The 20,451-nt window shown below is 39.8% G+C and overlaps 1 protein-coding gene across 1 annotated transcript in view; it reads left to right on the forward strand.

The window, feature by feature from the left end:
- Positions 1-12,086, forward strand: part of TPO (thyroid peroxidase) — a 53,142-nt gene extending 41,056 nt beyond the window's left edge. Inside the window, exons 14-16 of the mRNA XM_075707739.1 lie at positions 3,055-3,186; positions 11,016-11,116; positions 11,964-12,086. Of these exons, the coding sequence (XP_075563854.1) occupies positions 3,055-3,186; positions 11,016-11,116; positions 11,964-12,086 (356 nt within the window). The remainder of the gene's footprint in view (positions 1-3,054; positions 3,187-11,015; positions 11,117-11,963) is intronic.
- The last annotated feature ends 8,365 nt before the right edge of the window (positions 12,087-20,451 follow it).

The raw sequence follows: 20,451 nt of genomic DNA on the forward strand, positions 1-20,451 counted from the left end.
TATTATTACTACTACTACTACTATTTTCCCTTCCTTTTCTGTCCTATTAAACTGTCTTTATTTCAACACAGAATTTTACTTTTTTTTTCCAATTCTCTCCCCCATCCCACTGGGGAGAGGGAGAATGAGCAAACAGCTGTGTGGTGTTTAGCTGCCTGCCGGGTTAAACCACAACAGTCCTTTCCCACGCAGAAAAGAAAAAAAAACTGTGAAGTGAACAAGTGAAATTAAGCAAATTAATTATCACTTCAGTTCCAACCTCCCTCCCCAAAATAGCTGTGAAAAGATTTGCCAGAAGTGAATTACTTCTGCAGGTACAAAAGTAGAACAGGTGAAAAATCAGTAAAAAGATATTGTCTTTTGACATTACACACACATGTTCAGGGGTATGTTTTTCTGTTATTTTAATTATTCTTTTATCTTCTTTCTTCCTTTTGCCTTATTTTTACTGTTGAATAGAATAGGATAGGAAGAAAGAGAATGTGGCAAATATTTAATTACAAGACCTTCACTTTTTGCAACTATGAAGGATGAATTGTCTCTGTTCATATTTCAAATGTGTGTGCTTATAGTAGTGTGTGTGTATATTTTTTTGTTTATTTATTTGTATATATTTGTCTAGATAAATATATATATACACACACACTCAAACTGCTCAGCTTTATAAGCACATGAGATAAAATGAAACCTGAAAAGGCCATATTAGAAATATATTATGGATGGTGGTAAATTAATTCAAATGCAAGTGCTGCAGCTGATCTGCAATGAAGTCTGCTTATCAGTATTTCTGTGACAGCAGAACAGAAAGCTATTCATTCTAATTGTATACCTGGTGTGGAAAAAGTCAAATGAAATTTGCAGCTCTCTCCTTTATTCAAATCCTATTTATCCACTGAATTCCACCCACATAAATACCATATAAAGACATAAAGCTGTTAAATGAATTATAATAAAATCTTTTCAATAGATTAATGTTCTGGCAGCAAAATGAATAAATAAGTTATATGCATGAATCATTCCTTGTCCTAGTTTCTTTTAATATGTTCAGTAATGTAAACAAAAGACTGTATATCTGCTATAGGAAAACAAGCTGCTGCATACATTAAATAAGCAATGCCTTTATTAAAAGAAAACCATCAAAACCCACTTACGCAGATGCTACTTGAGTTTTACAGTAGAAAGCACTTTGTTCCATGTATGTCTGTGCAATGTGTTCTCATTCTTTTAAATGTTCAGCAAATTAGGAATAAGTCAAGCAGTATGATGAGGAGGATAGAGCGTAGCATTTCTGCAGATGGTTTCAAAATTATATGCTGCTCTGGAAAAGACAGAGTGGCCTGCTGGCAAAAGCATAGGGATCTGAGAAGCTGTTAATTCCTGCTTGCTAACTTTGGCTTTGACAGAAATCATTTCTATTGATTCAGGAAGTCATTTAGTGCTAGACTATGATACCTTCCTTTATACTAAGTGTTATCTTACTCTTGATAGATAACTCTGTTTACTTTGCTTTAATAAAATACTGCTCTCTTTGAGTAGTAGGGTAGGCTGGTAAGATCTGACATGCACTATTTAGTGATGGAAAAAAGAGTTAGCTAGTTAACAGATAGCATAAGTATGGATTTACAAAAGCTGAAATAGCACATTTGAATTACAGTGCAGGCAAAACCTGTGCAGGTTTTCCTTCCCAGACGACGATGAAGTCAGTGGGAGTTAAGCCAAAATGTAGTCCTGAAGGGAATAATACTTATTCAGGAATCTTCATCCTGAACAACAGATTATTTTCCTGCTTCAGAGATGTATTACAAGAGTTAGTGTTTCTTAAGGGTTCTGAAGTGTAAGGTTATTCCTTGCATGATTAGTCTTTTGACTGTTTCAGTTGATGGCTAGCTTTTGACAAAGTTACTGCTTTGTATTAAAATTTAAGAGAGGATCAGGCTTGATCCTATTTCCAATGACAGCATTCCCTAAGTGATCTGAGTGACAATGCTAAGCTAAGTCAGTAAATCATTCCTACAAGGGTCAGTTTCTAATACTGATCAAAAGAGCTACTTAGCCTGAAGTAGTTCAAACATTGTGTAGGGAAGGAAAGGAAAGGATTATAACCAAAAAGAGAAGACACTGAAGGTTCAGCTAGTTGCCCACCTGTGGGCTTGCAGTGCTTCCCAGGACCATGGGTCAGAGACATTGCACAATCTGGCAAATATTATACAGGACTAATGGGAAGCTATCTAAAATAGTGCTGGACACCTATCTTTAGGCAACTGAATCAAGTCCTGCAAGTAAATATTACACAGGAAGAAGAAAGATGCAGAAATATGGAAAAGACTCCATTCTTTCCCTCATTGAGTACTTTCTTTCCTGCACGCCACGCTGACCCCCATTTCATCACATAACCAGAATGTAAGAGTGAAAGGTCTTGAATAGCCTGAGGAACAATATGTTTATGTACATTTTCTGATGGATAATTGTTCATCTGCTCATCATTCTGTCAGGACATTGTCATTTCACAGAATTTATATAGCATCTAGAAACAACCATCTTTGCAGTGATATCGCAGATTACTGTTATAAATTTTGTATCCAAAGCTAACCTGAATTCCTGGCTCCTCAAAATCATGCCTAGAAGTGTATAGAACTGTGTCAGTGTTTTATTTTCACTGCCTCTATAGAGCATATTATGGAAAAAGTTTATAGAGCAACTCAGTGTTAGGACATAAGCCCATGCAAGAAGAGCTCTCAAGTTTACAGTCTGCATTTTTTAAAATTCAGTTGCCTTTTGTAGCTTTTGGTGGATTACCGAAACAACATTTTCTTTTTTCATCATTTCCAGCTTAAAAACAACAACAAAACACCCCCCAAAAATCAAATAAAAACAAAACAAACCCAACTTCATGCTTTAAACAGTAACAAAGAGGATCCTTGGCAGTATCTATGTGTCATTGAAATTGTACAATACCTTTCATTTATGAATACTTGTAGAAGGTGTGTATGAGAAGGTAGTAATCCCTCTTTGTAATTTGTAATGAATATTGATCAGTGTGTATTCATTTTGCAGACATCAATGAATGTGAAAATGAAATTAATCCACCATGCTCTCCTTCTGCTAAATGCATTAACACTAAAGGCAGCTACAAATGTCTCTGTACTGATCCTTACAAGCTGGCAGAAGATGGAAGAACATGCATTGGTAATGCTTGTGAACCTACTGTCCATTAAAATTTTCTCTGTTCTGTTTTACAATGCTGTAAATATCATAAAATTGAGATTTATTGAAGAGCTGTTAACATACAAAAAATCCTCTACAGAGTTATGGGCATAAAGATCAGTCACATTCTGTAAAAGTAAATGAAAGTATTGAATAAATAATACAGACACAGATGTAAGCTTTTCATTTGCCATTCCTGCCATGTATACACCACTAAGTATTTCCTGACAGTGCATATGAAGGGGGGATCAGATCTGCCTCAGTTTCTTCTAGTTAGTATTTAAATTCAGTATCTGAATCTTAACTAAGTTCCACCTATTACATTCCAAAACTGTTAACCCTTTTAGGACAAGCATAAATTATGCATTTTCTTGTTTTTCAGCTTTTTGGCATGCATGGAAGCTGTATTGGGTCTTAAGGTTTAGGTGGGGAGTATGAATATAGTTGCCTACTGATGTTGAGCAATACCTGTTCTGGGGAAAGAGTGCCTAGATCTGTCAAAACCTTCATGAAAACCTGCAATCCAAACTCAGGTGGATGGATATCTACTTTACTGAAGTGCCCAAAGGAAGCACAGAAACTTTAGAGTGCTCAGATCTTGCTTATTCAGTGCTGTATGCCATGCAATCATAAGTAGACTGAATCTCACTGATGGCACATTTCTTGTTTCTTGTGTCAGCAAATACCTTGGTTATGACATGTGGGATTACACTGTCCCTTATTATTAATTGCACAATGAAAACACAGGATTATAATTCCCTAGGGGGGAAAAAAACCCCAACCTTTCTTGCAAACAAACAGGTATCTTCAATGATATGATGCACATCCAGTCAGTTTTCCAGCTGTGGTTCAGGACCACATGAGTGTATTCTTCAAGTGAGACCTCATCCCTCAAACAAAACCTTAAGTGAGGCCATGTGAAATCACCAAAGGCCCGGGAATGAAGGACAGTGGGAGACTGCACTAACACAGCAACACTTTGCACCCCTCTGGACAGGCACACCAACAGAAGTACCTTCTCAACAGCAAATGTTCCCAGAAGGACCTAGCTTTCTCTCACTATAGCAAACGCAAATGCAAATCCTCAGGGTCAACTCTTTCTGGGATAAAACTAAAATGGAATGGTGCTAGTCACTCAGAGTTTCATCTTTTAAAATATCAGAAAAATAGAAAAAAATTATTTGTAGGTGTTTCTTATCTTTATTTACAGTTTATTCCTTTACCCATTCAACCGTGGTCACGTGGTCACATTTATTTACCACTCTAAATACAGAGACAAAAATCTTCAAGATTAGCTTGAAGAGTTTAGTTCACTGGTGTTGAGCACAACAAAGACAGATTATATGTGGACACTGCACTGGCATGAACATAAAGCAGCTCCAAATGTAAGGTAAATTTTATATTTCAAGGTAGGAAACAGAAAGTGTTTACAGTCAGTGCTACTGTGCCAAGTAATTGTTACCCCAGACGAAGTCAAATGTGCTTTTCAGAGCTTCATTGACTTTCTGACAACTCAAGAAAACAGGTGCAGGTACAGCCACCCAAGCCACTGCTGAATATCTAGCATATAAGGTTAGCACCTTCCTTTAGACCTCAGTGGTTAGAGAAGTTTTTCATCTCCATGGACCCATCCTTGTGTGTTATGCTAAGGTTTGGTTTGCTGGATCTCTGGAGTCAGTCATTAACAGTTTCTGCTATGTGACACACATTGCTTCCTGTTACAGCTTAAAGCTATGGAAGAAAACATCCATTGACAAATGACTGGCAAGATTTGGCAAGTGATTACCTGGGTCTCCCTTGCATTCTTTTATAGAAATAATGAGACTTGATTCACAGTATCTCTGCCACAACTGTATTTTAAACTGACTGGTCAATCAACAGTCAACAGTCAGACAATCAGTCAACAACTCTTTAAGCCACTGCAGATTGTCAGCCATTACATATTAGTTATAATTTATACTGAAAAACTTTTAAAAGACATCATCCCTCTTAGATTCAAAGATGTAATTACAGCTATTCTCTACCTTAGTATTGGTCCACTGGGAGGCCCTAAGCTAAGTACCATGGGCAAGGGGCAATGTTTGAAGGTGAAACCTTCTAAAAAAGTGGTGTATGAGGCATACATACATACTGAAGAATTAAAGCTAAGCCCAAGTTTCAGTGTTATCATTATGTGAACTGTAACCCAGATATGCGTTCCAGGGGAACAACCAGCAGGAATGAGAAGTCTGTGGGCAGTCGCAAGTCTATGACCTCACTGGGATCACAAAAACATGGTGGGATAGCTCACATGGCTGGAGTGTTGTGATGGATGGATACAGGCTCTTTAGAAATGACAGGCTGGGAAAGTGACAAGGGGGCATGTTGCACTTTTTAGTGCAAGCTCCTCTGCCAGCTCCCTCAGTACTCTCGGGTGGACCCCTCTGGCCCCGTAGACTTGTGAGCATCCAGGTGGCATAGCAGGTCCATAGCATGGATCTCTGCCCTGGGATGGATCAGGAGTCAGTGGAGAATTTAAGAGTCAAGATCAGTGGGTACAGCAATATGGCTGGTGTTGTAGTGGCTGTGTGCTATGAACTTCCTGATCAGGAAGAAGAAGTGGGTGATGCCTTCTTCAAACAACTGGAAGAAGCCTCAAGTTCACAAGCCCTGGATCTCATGGGGAACTTTAAACACACTATAAAGTGGAAGGACAACACACTAAAGCACAAGCAGTCTAGGAGATTTCTGGAGAGCACTGACGGCTTCTTGACACAGATGATCAAGAAGACAACAACAGAAGGTGCTCTGTGAGACCTGGTGCTTACAAATGGGTTCACAGAATGGCTGAGGTTGGAAGGGACCTCTGGAGTTCATCTTGCTCAATTCCTCTGTTCAGGCAAGGCCACACAAAGCCAGTTGCCCAGGACCATGTTCAGATGGCTTTTGAACATCTTCAAGGACGGAGACTTCATAACCTCTGTGGGCAAACTGTATCAGTACTCAGTCACCCTCCCAGTAACAAAGTGTTTCCTGATTTTCAGATGGCACCTCCTGTGTATCAGTTTGTGCCCATTGCCTCTTGTCCGGTCACTGGACACCACTGAAAAGTGCCTGGCTCTGTCTTTTTTGCACCCTCCCTTCAGATATTTATACACATTGATAAGTTCCCCCCTGAACCTTCTCTTCTCAGGGCTAAACAGTTCCAGCTCCCTCAGTCTTTCCTCATAGGAGAGATGCTCTAGACTCTTATTATCCTCATGGCCCTTCACTGGACTCTCTCCCGTATGTCCATGTCTCTCTTGCAGTGAGGAGCCCAGAACTGGACACAGGACTCCAGGTGATGGAAGGGACCTTTTGAGATCAACTAGTCAAACCTCCCTGTTTAAGGAGGATCAGCTACAGCAGGTTGCCCAGGACCGTATCCAGTCAGGTTTTGAATATCTCCAAGAATGGAGACTCCAAAACCTCTCTGAGAAAACTGTTCCAATGTTTGACCACCTTCACAGTAAAAAAGTATTTTTTGTGTGTCATGTTTTTTATTTGTGTCCATTGCCTCTTTTCCTGTCAGTGGGCACTACTGAGAAAAGTCTGTCTCTCTCATCTTAATTCCAGTTCAACAGGCATTTATACATATTGATAAGAGCTCCCTGAGCCTTCTCTTCTCCAGGTGGAACAGTCCCAGGTCTCTGAAGGACTCCTCATATAAAAGAAGCTCTAGTCCTTTCATTGTCTTCATTGCCTTTCACTGGACTCAAATTAGTAATTCCATATCTTTCTTGTACTGGGGAACCCATAACTGGACACAGCATTCCGGATGATGCTTCACCAGTGCTGAGTAGAGAGGAAGGGTCACCTCCCTTGACCTGCTGGCAACACTTTGCCTAATGCAGCCTAGGATACCATTAGCCTTCTTTGCAACAAGGGTGCATTGCATGGCTGGTTTGACTAGTTGATCTCAAAAGGTCCCTTCTAACCTCAGTGATTCTTTGATTCTGTGATTGGGTATGGAGAAAAAGAACAGGTTTCTAGCAATGTTTTACATGGTTTCTCTGTAAACTGTGGTTCTTGACATGCTCGTATGCATTTCTCACTGTCATTTCTCATACGGTTTCCATTGAGAAAGGAGCAGTTAATTAGCTACTTGACAGTAGATTGCTCCCAAAAATATTTGTATTAACAAGTGAAAGGAGAATGCTACCAACAGTCAACTGTGTTCTAGTTTGTTTAACTTCCATGTTAAAAAAATGTATGACAAATTTATATAAAAGAACTTTTCTGTGTTTTTACTTCAGCTGATATAATAAGCTTTTATCAAGGTCATTGGGTGGCTTGGGTTGTTGCTCTGTTGGTTTTGCATTTTTAAGGACATCATTCATAAGGCCCAGCTAATTTCACTGTATATTTAGAATGAGGTTTTGAGCTTTGGTAAAAAAGGCAGTGCAACACTTTTCTAAACCAACATGTTGATTATAATAAATGAGCAGCTGAAATTTAGCAGTAATAAGAATTTGGGGATCTGCAGTATAGAGTGATTTAAAATTATGAGAGCACTTCACATTATTATGAGCATTTCAATCTTCAAAACTAAAGTGCTCTTAAAATTTTGAAGAGCTCTAGTAATGCTAACTATTCAATACTGCAAATCTATATAACCTTCAGTCCTGTTTTTATTGATGGAATTCATCACTAGGCTCAAGGCTTTCTTTTCGAAGGTTGGATAATGTTTTTGACTCAGATGGAAACTTGTATAGGGTAACTGTATTCAGGAATTTAATTCATTGAGTTGCCTCAAATCAAAGTTGCTCAGCCCTTACAGCTTTGGTCCATGGTTTGTATAAGTGTTAGAAATTAAAAAAAAAAAAAGTATGAACAGAAAAGTTCCAACTTTCCATCTGTGCATACTCTAACCATGAGAAAAAGACTGTCATGTCAATCCACAGTGAAGATATTTAAAATGTGTATGCTTTGCCTCCCAGATAAGTAGGCTAAAACTAATCATTTATGAAGGCTTAGCCAGTGGGCAGAAACTTTTTAGGTTGAGGTGTGTCACATGATTAAATAATTATGTGTTCCTACCCTCAGGACAATGGAAATAAGCTTGCTTTTATAAATCCTATTTACTTTGAAGTGATCTCAAATTAAAAAGGAATCTATATGTATTTAGCCACATTTTTTTAAAAAATACAACAAATATAAAATACATTAAAAACTTGGAAAAGCTGTAGTAAAATAATTTCAACCAGCAAACGAGCATGTGTCTACAGGATTGGTGCATGAGGATTATCTAAAGTGCTAATGGGAAACTTCTGTCTAATTCAAGAAGTAATACAGTTTGGACTTTACTTTTTGAAGTAAATGATAAATCCTACATGATAAATCCATGAAACACCTATCCAGTGCGTTAAATTTCTGAAACTTTAATGGGGCCTTTGAGTGACACTATATTAAGAATACACTATGCATTAAAGGGATAAGAGCCTATTGTGTGAGTCCCATCAGTCTTCCTCCTGTCCATGTTGTGGGCAAAAAATGAAAAATATTGTGCTCTTACCTGCTAAATGGAGTAGAGATTTAATTCTGTCATTAAAGGTGTCACAATGTACTCCAAAGGAATTAACATGAATAAGTGAATAGGTTTAAAATTAAAGATCAGTATAAGTAAGCATGAAGGAGTCTCATCTTCATTTCTGTAGTCGTGGTGAGCAGGTTAATATTACCTCCAACACTGCATGCTGCAGCAAATGTAATTTCAAACTGGGAAGAAACTCATTCATTTTACCACACTGTTTCCCTCAGTGCTAAAAATTACCTGTCTGTTTCAACATAAGTATTCATATATATTTTCAGTCTCTCTCTCACTTTTTAAGGATATGAAGTCCAACTCACTAGGAAATGAAGTTATTTTACTTGTAAATTCTCCATTTTTTCTGAAGCCTGTTAGTCTCAAAATTCCGGAAACCTTGCTCTAGAAAAACTTGGTTTTCCTCCCACTCAGTTTAATTCAGCTGTTGCCAATAACTGGTCAGCTGGTGACACTGCATTTACTGTTGTTACTTTAGTAGCTTTCCTCTTGTGCCTTCATGACAACTTTTAGCTTTGAGATTATACTACATCTGCTTTTCTCTTCAGATGATGTTTAAATTTGATTGATGGCTTTTTAATGTTAAAACTTGAGAACTGAGCATAAATCTTTTCGATAGCCAGTTTGACCAGTTTGTATGGTATATATGAAAAAAATGCAAACAATTTCACTCCCGTTGGCTTGATCAGAGGACAACTCCCACTGAGGAATTATCCTTAACTGTTAATCCCAAAGACCAAAAAAACTTGAGAGAAGATGAGAGCCAGCAGTGACATTTCATGTTTAACTGTAATACTCCAATAATAGGTCTCTGAAACAGGAAACAAACTGAAAATTAAGAGGTACTTCCCTCTCTACTACTGAAATAAAATCTAGCTGCCAAGAAATAAGGATGTTGTTTCACATAAAATATTTTCAGTGTAAATCCAAATGAAAATGAGACATTTTGATTCATTTTGTTAAAAAAAAAAAAAAAGAAAGAGTGATGGTGAGACCCTGTAGTCTGTTGTTCTGGGTACGGACTTCATGGTTTCTTGTGAATATGTGTTGTAAATGCTCTGTTTTGGGAAAAGGTGCTCACAAATACTTTCAATCAACTGATGTTTATTACCTAGACTATTTGAAATCTCTGATAATATTGTCAACAAAAGTGGCAGTATGATGGCGTGCATCCTCCCGCCTTTCATTTCCCTCACTCTAAATATGTGTCTTAGAAAAGTAGTATATAAGAAACGCAGCTGCCAAACAGCTTTAAAATTGCATTTCATTACTATATAGCCCCATGGTAAGAAATGAAGTCTGAAACCGTAAGAAGTTTGCTTTCTGCACTGAGTGTAACCTGAATAAGGATTCAAGTATTTGAGACACCTCTCCCCCTTCCTTGCCACAGTAGTAGGCCAGGGTCCATTGTGATTTTTGTTTCCCCAGGTGCACCAGGCACGGTGGAAGGTTCCTCCTAAGCTGACAGGCTATGGCTGCACTGTAACCCAGCTGAAGTTACACTCTCAAATCATGCTACCAGGAATCTGTGCTTTTACTACATATTCCACACCAAGTTGAGTTCAGACTTCCTATAAACTTTAACCACCTTGCTGCAAGCTTTCCCTTGAATCTGGAATGTGTCTTTTCCTTCCTTGGTTTTTGGTGTTACCACAAAGATGGGTGAAATGGGCAAAGGCAGCAGAGACCTGGCCACACCTCATGATCCCTCAGCAAGAATGCTCTCTGACATGGGTCATGCAAGCTCAGTAGCTGCTCTTGCCAAAAAGTGATCTAGAAAGGCAGCAAATTTTGTCACTAGCCCAATATGAGAGCACTACTAAACATCAGTGTCTATTTGGGCTTTGAGTTTTTTCTCATCATTCTAACTGTGTGAGTCCAAGGCAGAACCTGTTATCCGAACTGCTATACAAATATGATTAATCCAGAGAAGGTAATTTCTGTATCTAATACTGATCTGCATTGGGATAGTGACAAGAGGCCCCTGTCCAATTAGAACAGGATCTGCACCAGTTGCTCATTCAATTAATTCTTTAGAGACCTTACAGTTTAGGCAGAAGATAAAAGATGTGGATATAACAAATATGATGGGGAAAAATTACAAAATAATGGTGAGCCTGTAGTGCTCAGGCTTTTTGATCTTTCTAAGGAAACACAATGCACCTTTATTTTCAAATTTGAAATTATCATACAGGCAGTATAGTTACTGTGTATTGCTGTATATATAGCATACTTTTTGTTGTTGGAGATGCTGGAGCACTTCCTAAAGACTCTTTAGTTTCCATCATTTTGGGGGGTCATCATGATAATTTTTTTTACAATATTGAGTTGGAAACTACTACACCATTTGTAAGTTTAACCAAACTTTTATCTTATTTATCTAAATATGCAAACATTTATTTTCTTCTGTGTAGCATTTCTGCTCTTGTTTTTTTTTCTCTGCATAATCAACCCGTAGCAGACATAAAGTTCCCAAATTTTGACCTTTTGAGGTATTTCTTCTTTTCAGAGCATGATGATTAGATTTTGCATAGCTTTACATTTGCTTACTGCAGAATGCAACAGAGAACATTCAACGTATTTTCAATTTTCATTGAATGTACTGAATTAGACTGAAATGGCATTGAAAACATGCAGTGAAGTTTTTGAGTTCAAGGAAGGGAAACAGTTTCTTTTGATATGTATTTTTAAATTAGATTCTGTCTACTTGTTGCTGTTTTTACACTTCTACCTGAGTAATGCTGACAGAATATAAATTTGGGATTTAACGGATTAGACCTTGGGTATGCCTCTCAGACCATGTTTTCCCAGTTACCTTCTGACCCATTGTAATCTAAAAGAATTAAGTTATTGAAGTCTGTAGATAAGATCATGTAACTTGACACTACGGGGACAGACAGATTCTTTTGGGGATTCTTGGCAGAATGATGATGGCACTAAGTTGTAGTTACAATGAAAGCTTCATTTTTTTAACAGAATGTTATGATTATCATAGCATAGAATTTTATGATCAGGGTAGCACAGGATTTTTATAAGCAGAATCAGTGTATCACAATTTTATAAGTAGTGCAGCACAGAATTTTATAGCATAGCTTAGTTTATAGCATAGCTTAGTTCATGGTTCCTCATCACCTGGACCCTCTGCAGACCAGGTCAAATCTTAATATTTTGCTTGCTGTATCAATATAACAATCAGAATCTAGACTCGAAAACAGGTAAAAGAATACAAGTCACTCAGTCCCCAGAGGAAACAGACAATGATGGAGGCAACCCTGACCATCCAGGGATCACAGGTTTTGCTGTCCATCAGCAGTTCTAGTCCAAGTCCCACTTAGGAGTTGTAATTGCTAAATTTTAAAGACAGTGCTCTGTGTGCTGTTGCGCTTCCCTGCTCTGTGACAGGGTCATCACAACCCAGTTGGCCAGGTGCCTGGGACCTTCAAGGCTGGTAAGGAGGGAAGAAATCAGCCTGACACCCAGGAGCCTTGAGGTTGATAGGGAGGGGGAGAAGAAATCTGCCTGGTGCACAGGACCTTCAGGGGCTGATGAGGAGGGGAAAGGGGACTGATACATGACCAGCATAGTCACAAAGAATGGCCATTTGCCTTATAAAATGGCATTACCTGTGTTAACCATATTACCAGGGGTCAGGAACAGGTGGTACCAGTCACAGATCAGGAGGAATAACCATGGCAATAACATTTGTGACACTAAATCATCTCTGATGAAGTAGCAGTTATCTGTACCTCTCTGGACAACACTATCTAACTAGTCTTTCTAAGTTTTTTTTTTTTAATTTATTGTGCATTTTCCCAGTGGGAACTTGGAAACTGTGAGCTCTGATTTTCAAATCCAGCCTCCATAGTTAGGGAAAATAAAAGTATGCCAGAATTTAATTTTCGTGAAAATGTTAGTATTTAATACAGTTCAACTGAGTATACATCTTAGCCTACATTAATTCTTTTTTTCAGTATGTAGTTCTCTCTAAGTATTATTAGAAAGACCTATTTTTAAAGTGCCTTTTACCCCAGCACAAAAGTATTTAGTCTCAGGATTCTTCACAGTCATTCAACCTGAAACATTTTCATTGGCCTCCTAATTTTAATTGGCTTTAATTTTTGTTCTGAATTTTATGACAGTGACAGATTGTAACCTTTGGATAAATGTTCTTATCTTTTTGCATGCTTTTAGTGCTATGTCAAAGGAACATAAATCCTGAAAATGATGCTTCTTTAAACCTTGCTGGAATTATAATATTGGACAAACTTCCTTTGCTGTGCTGCAAAATACAGAATGCCCTAAGTAGTGACCCATCACAGCAGGTGCTTTAGTCTGCAAAGTCACTCAGTACTTTCAGCACCGCACCCTGCAGGGGTGAGAAAATGAGCTGCTTTGAGGTAACAAAAAACTTTTGTCAAAACTATAAGAAAAATGTTGCCTTTATTTGAGAAAATTTTGCTGTGGGAGCCCTAGATTCTGTGCTATTCAGGTATTTTAAAAAAATAATCTTTTGACGTTCTGAATTTTTTATTTTCCTGTGGATGGACTCAAGTCCTTGTAAATAAGTAACTGAGAACCTAAGATAAATACTGAGCTGTATGCAAGGGAAGGTAAAGAGAGTAGATTGAAGCAAAAGAGTGCAGCACCTCAAATTAACTGTGTATTAAACTCAAACCACAATTTTGTTCCACTAATGACTGAGATGTGTAAAAGCAAAATGAAGTGCTTGAATTAAAGCAGAATAGGAGATGGTTTTTACAATGTTTAGCAGTTAATACATTCTTTTCTGACATGTCCCCTTCTATTAGATTATCTCACTGAAAAATATTAAAACTGTATTATGATTTCTATCAGTATTCATGGCAATTGCTTTTGGCACTTCAGCATACATAAGAAAAGTTTTGTACATTTACAGTAAGTTAAGAACATTGACAATGACAACACTAAGTTACCAGTATCATCAATTTTTTAAATCTTCGGTAGGGCTTTTGGTGGAAAGCTGATGAGGAATTAACATTCTCACTATTATTCTTCCCATCCTGGCTCACAAGCTGCAAACGAACTTGTTGTACCTCTCTTCAGAAGTCTGTCAGTCACATGATTACACCCCTTGAATACTGAAATTCAAGATGAACTGTTAATCAGACTTCCCAGGTTGGAAGGTCACCTTTATTTTACATGGTGTGCTACATGGCACTGGAAGTATACACATCTGCCGAGCTGATGGATGTCTGCCCACTCCCAAGATAGCAAACCAATTTTGCTAGGATACAGATGGCAACTGAAGATGCATTGCATACCCATCACTGCAGGGGCACAAATTCCACCCTCCAGGAAAGCTTTGTCACTTTATCACCATGTGCCTGTTTGTACTTGATCATACTTCTGTTTGCATCAGAAAGACGATGTGGTAGAGTGAAAAAGGCAAAAGATGCTCTGGCACTTGACACAGCAAAATAAATTTGTTGTGATGGTCTTCTGGAATACATGTCAGCCCACGTGCTGAAGCCTATGTAAATGTGAATCCCAAGTCTCTGCATACAGCATGGACAGCCAACCTCCAAGCAGACCTTGTTAACCCAGGGTTAACTCGGAGGCAAGCACTTCAAGGGAAACAAATCCAAATCACAGGGCTGAACTCATGCTGAAAGGCCAGTGAAAAGCCAAAGGTGTGTGCGCTGACCATTCCCCCAGGGTGGTGTTTGCGCTCTATTACACGGTGCAGAGTAAGAATTATGATTTTAGACACCGTATCTTTGCAGAGCAATGTTGTCAAGCTGCCTGTGCAGTGCTTGAAAAGGGGTAGGCAGCCAGTGCTCCGTCAGGATTATCATGCTCTTCCCATTCTCCTTTTGGGTGTTTCATGCACTTGCTTTCTTATCATATACATGGCCTGTATGCTCTTTCTCTGCCTTTTTATCATAAAACCGTAGAGTGCTTATCCTTTATTACCACCCATGGTTTCTTGAGGTTACTATATTAATTGTAATTAATTATCACTTCGCTGCTTTTATTGCTGAATGAGATTTGGCCACAAGGGAAAGGATGAATATTATCTTTTGAAGAACACAAGAAATGTTAATATTGGATCAGTCCCATGAAGGTGGCAAGAGAGATTTCAGCAATGCTCAAAATGAACTGCAATTTTCCCAGTTATTTTTTGCCAGCATTTATCTGTCGTTCAGCTTGGTTGAGCAGTATACATTACAAGTGCTGGGTTTCACATTTTCAATAATTGTTGACGTGACTGAAATAAGAGTCTTGTTTTTCCTTTCCTTTTTGAGCTCCTAAAATGAAGAATAATGGGTACTACCACTCTCTGTACAGCCAAATAACAGTAAAGGTAAACAAGCATGGGCTGAGGTTAGTGCCCCACTAGGTGAGCTATTAATCAAAGGTACTGACCCATTTGGGTCATTAAAATCCCATGATCCTTTATGTGAAAGGACAGATTTAGAGCTATGGTTCAAAGTTTATGTATTCAACAATGCTTCAGGGCATTTCTGACATTTTTCACTAAGATGACAAGTAACCAAGATGTCAGCTGGGAAGTATTTAAAGAACACTAACTTCTTTGACAAAAACAAAATATCTGTATTCGTAACTTTTTTTCTTTTACCATTTTCCATTCCGTGAGCAAATTTGCAGTATTTTTCTGCCTTCCATTATTAATTTTAGGAAAAAGACAATGCTCTCAGCTGCTTTATCACTAGAACAGCTCTAGTGATATCCTTAGCTTTTTGACTCTGCCATGTCGAAACGTATATCGGGGATTCTGATTTGCCACAAATGGTCTGAATACCAAGTGGGTAGACTGTTGACCACCCCAAAAAATTTGTGATGTTTTGAGGCAGAGCTGGTGGTAAGATAGCCAAGCTGTTGCTATCTACAAACAGCCTGCTGACTGTATCTGTGAATAATTGCTGATGCTTACTTCTATCCTATAAATTCAAATGTGAATCTTCATTTCAACTAAAATCTGAGAAATATGACAAAGTGACAATGTCAGTTACATAAGATTTTACCAGAAGGAATTTAAATAATTGTTATGTTTTAAAATTATGCTATTCATAATCAGCTCTAACCTATTTTTTACTGTTTCTGAATGAATTTTCCCATTATATCCCTCTGACATTATTCAAATAAATTCATTAAATGAAGATATTCCTCATGGAATGAGAACAAGTCCTCACACTGTAAAATTCTGTCATTTTCTCTCATGGGACAGAAATTCTGCCTTTGGACTGTTGCCATGTAAAGCAGTGCTGCTCTTTTTGACCTGTTTCTGAGCTTGTGATATCTGGTTTCAATCTGATATGTATTATACTTTTAAAATAAAGGTAACCCGTCTGTTTAGTTGATGTAAGCACCATGGGAGTATTCAAGTGAGCATATTATACAGAGTGATCTTCTTGTGTTTTTCTCTTGTGGTATTTTTACACTTGTTCTTGGATTATTGCAAACTCTGGTGTCAATTCTCTTTATGTTAAACATAAACCCAAATGATTATATATACCTTCAGTGAAAGAAGCCTGGCAACAGTAGGAAAAAAAAATTTAAGCAACTCATATAAGGTGTGTCCCTCTCTCCACAGCAACTTTAGAAATCTTTCTGCAGCAGACATGGCCCTTGATTTCTTGCAGTTGAAGGCACACCGCATAATATCAAAATCACAAGTAATTTCATTTAAGATAAATGAGAAAAATTATGACACATGAAGTTAAGGGTTTCATCACCCATGCTTATAAAAGATGTTATGATGTTTTTCACAAATGGTGTGACATCTACTCTTCTTCCAAATTTTTATTATCATACTAGAACCAAAACGTCTATATGTATCTGCAAGCTAGGATATACTTTACTACATGTCGCTTTTCCACATACCAGATAACTGTGGTGAATGGGATGTATGCCACTTGATTTTTGGTTTCTGCCTGTAGCTGAAGGTAGTCTCCCTTTATGGGGTTCTGAGGAAAATGGGCTCTTTTTGGGTACAGCTGTTCTAATACACTTCTTCTGACTTACTTTAGATGTCTACATGAGGATGAAGTTAATACTGCATAAGCTCACAGCATCACAAATCATAGAATCATAGAATCATAGAATCATTTAGGTTAGAAAAGACCTTTAAGATCATCCAGTCCAACCATTAACCCACACTACCAAGTCTACTCTAAGCCAATCAAGGGTAGACTAGAATAAACCATGTCCCCAAGTGCCACATCTACCAGCTTTTTGAACACTTCCAGGGATGGGGACTCCACCACCTCTCTGGGCAGCCTGTTCCAATGCTTGACCACCCTTTCTGTAAAGAAATTTTTCCTAATATCCAACCTAAACCTCCCCTGGCGCAGCTTAAGCCCATTTCCTCTCGTCCTATCGCTAACTACATGGGAGAAGAGACCAACACCCACCTCACTACTACCTCCTTTCAGGTAGTTGTAGAGAGCCAGAAGGTCTCCCCTCAGCCTCATTTTCTGCAGGATAAACAACCCCAGTTCCCTCACCTGCTCCTCATAAGGCCTGTGCTCCAGACCCTTCACCAGCCTTGTTGCCCTTCTCTGGACACGCTCCAGCACCTCAATGTCTTTCTTGTAGTGAGGGGCCCAAAACTGGACACAGTATTCCAGGTGCGGCCTCACCAGTACCAAGTACAGGGCAACAATCACCTCCCTGCTCCTGCTGGCCACACTATTCCTGATACAAGCCAGGATGTTGTTGGCCTTCTTGGCCACCTGGGCACACTGCTGGCTCATGTTCAGCCGGCTGTCTACCAACACCCCCAGGTCCTTTTCGGCCAGGCAGCTTTTCAGCCACTCTTCCCCAAGCCTGTAGCGCTGCATGGGGTTGTTGTGCCTGAAGTGCAGGACCCAGCACTTGGCCTTGTTAAACCTCATCCAGTTGGCCTCAGCCCATCAATCCAGCCTGTCCAGGTCCCTCTGCAGGGCCATCCTACCGTCCAGCAGATCGACACTCCCACCCAGTTTGGTGTCATCTGCAAACTTACTGAGGGTGCACTCAATCCCCTCATCCAGATCATCGATAAAGATATTGAACAAGACTGGCCCCAAAACAGAGCCCTGGGGAACACCGCTCGTGACCGGCCACCAACTGGACTTAACTCCATTTACCACTACTCTCTGGGCTCGGCCACCCAACCAGTTTTTTACCCAGTGAAGACTACGCCCGTCCAAGCCATGAGCTGCCAGCTTCCCAAGGAGAATATTGTGGGAGATGGTGTCAAAAGCTTTGCTGAAGTCCAGGTAAATGACATCCACAGCCTTTCCATCATCTACCAGGTGGGTCACCAGGTCATAAAAGGAGATCAGGTTGGTCAAGCAGGACCTGCCTTTCATGAACCCATGCTGGCTGGGCCTGATCCCCTGGTTGACCTGCACTTGCCTGTTGAGTTCACTCAATATGAACTGCTCCATAATCTTCCCCGGCACCGAGGTCAGGCTGACAGGCCTGTAGTTCCCTGGGTCCTCCTTCCAGCCCTTCTTGTAGATGGGCGTCACGTTGGCAAGCCTCCAGTCATCAGGGATCTCCCCTGTTAACCAGGACTGCTGATAGATGATGGAAAGTGGCTTGGCGAGCTCCTCCGCCAGCTCCCTCAGTACTCTCGGGTGGATCCCATCTGGCCCCATAGACTTGTGAACGTCCAGGTGGCGTAGCAGGTCATTAACTGCTTCCTCCTGGACTATGAGGGCTCCATTCTGCTCCCCATCCCTATCCTCTAACTCAGGGGCCTGAGTACACTGGGGATGACCGGTCTGGCTGTTGAACACAGAGGCAAAGGCGGCGTTAAGTACCTCAGCCTTTTCCTTGTCCTCGGTGACAATGTTCCCCCCCGCATCTAGCAAAGGATGGAGATCCTCCTTGGCTCTCCTTTTATTGCTAATGTACTTGTAAAAGCATTTTTTATTATCTTTTACAGCATTGGCCAGATTGAGTTCTAGCTGGGCTTTTGCCTTTCTAATTTTCTCCTGCAGGACCTGACAAGATCCCTGTACTCCTCCTGAGTTGCCCGCCCCTTCTTCCAAAGGCGGTAGACTCTCCTTTTTTCCCTGAGTCCCCGCAAAAGCTCCCTATTTAGCCAGGCCGGTCGTTTTCCCCACAGGTTGGTCTTACGGCGCACGGGGACGGCCCGCTCCTGCGCCCTTAAGACTTCCTTCTTGAAGAAGGCCCAGCCTTCCTGGACCCCTTTGCCTTTCAAGACTGCCTCCCAAGGGACTTTCCCAACCAGGGTCCTGAAGAGACCAAAGTCTGCCCTCTAGAAGTCCATCGTAACAATTTTGCTGCCCCTCTGCTTGGCATCACCCAGAATGTAGACATATAAAAATGTAGACATATAAAAGACAGATATCTATACTCAGCTTAATGAACTATGCCAGGACACAGTGGGGGCTGGAGGCTCCTTGAGGTTGGTTGCAGGGGGTGGTGGAGGCTCCCCGGGGCAGCAGGGCAGGGCCTGGGGGCCAGGGCCCATCCCAACACCCCAGCCAGGAGCAGGGCAGCCAGGAGGCACTGGGGTAACTCCAGCCCCAAGCATCAGGCACATCCCTGGGGACCAGGGATGGGACAAGGTTGGGCTAGGACATGGGCCTGTGGGTGGGGTTGATGTTCCACATCAACACAGGACAAGGTCTGGCGTGGGCATTGCTGTGCAGCATCTGCAGCAGAGCTCAGGAGAGGGACAAACAGGGGAGCCCCAGCTTAAAAATGGATCCCAAGCAAAAGCAGTTTCAAAATGCATGCAAGTGCTAGAGCCCTATTAATATTTTATTTTTCTGGAACAAATGTGGGTTTTGTGGTTACTTTATGGAATCTTCTTTATCTTTTCAACCTGAGGTTTCTCCCTGTTAAAATAAAAGACTGCATGACATTTAAAAGCTGAGACACCTCCTGTGAAAACAGTTTGCAGCTGAAGTTAATTTCTTATGCATCTTAAATAGGTAGAAATTTTTGTTTAAGAGAATTTGTGATTTAATTAGCCTGTCACTACAAAAACCTAATAGGCAAGACTGAAATTTATTTAACAAAATGAATAATGATTAATTATATGTCTACAAAGTACTTCTCCCGCAGGCTCTGGAAACACTTTGGAGACTGCTAGCCCAGTCTGAACTAGCAGCAGGACTCATTTACATCACTATGTTTAACTAATTACAGCAGTCTTTTTCAGTAGCAAAGCTACAAATAAGATTTTTTTGTTTTTTAGAAAAGGAAAAAAATACAACTTCTTCAGTTTTAACAGCAGGGAGGAATTAGATTTTCAGTAAACTGGGAATTTAGGAGTACCAAAGGGCTTAATACTTTGAAAAGTATTACTGAGGCATACTTAAATTGTTAATCAGAATTTGTGATGAGGAAGCTGAAAGTTTATTGGATATGTGAAATATAATCCTTCAACACCATCCAGTTCACCTATGTACATGAGACTGTTGAATATGTGGAAGTCTGGCTGTTTCCCTGCTTTTGATACCAAAACTGCTTTCCTGCCTCCAGCAATATCAGATCTACTCTTTATTCCTCACATACATCACACACTGAACTGTATTCTTACGTTCTTGCACACGTCCCACTTCTTTACAAAATCACCTAATATTCATGAGGATACTATTCTGATATCCATGAGGAAAATAACAAAAAAATTTAGACATATATATACATTCTCAACAGCT

This window comes from Pelecanus crispus, chromosome 3, assembly GCF_030463565.1.
Source record: "Pelecanus crispus isolate bPelCri1 chromosome 3, bPelCri1.pri, whole genome shotgun sequence".
Taxonomy (NCBI): domain Eukaryota; kingdom Metazoa; phylum Chordata; class Aves; order Pelecaniformes; family Pelecanidae; genus Pelecanus; species Pelecanus crispus.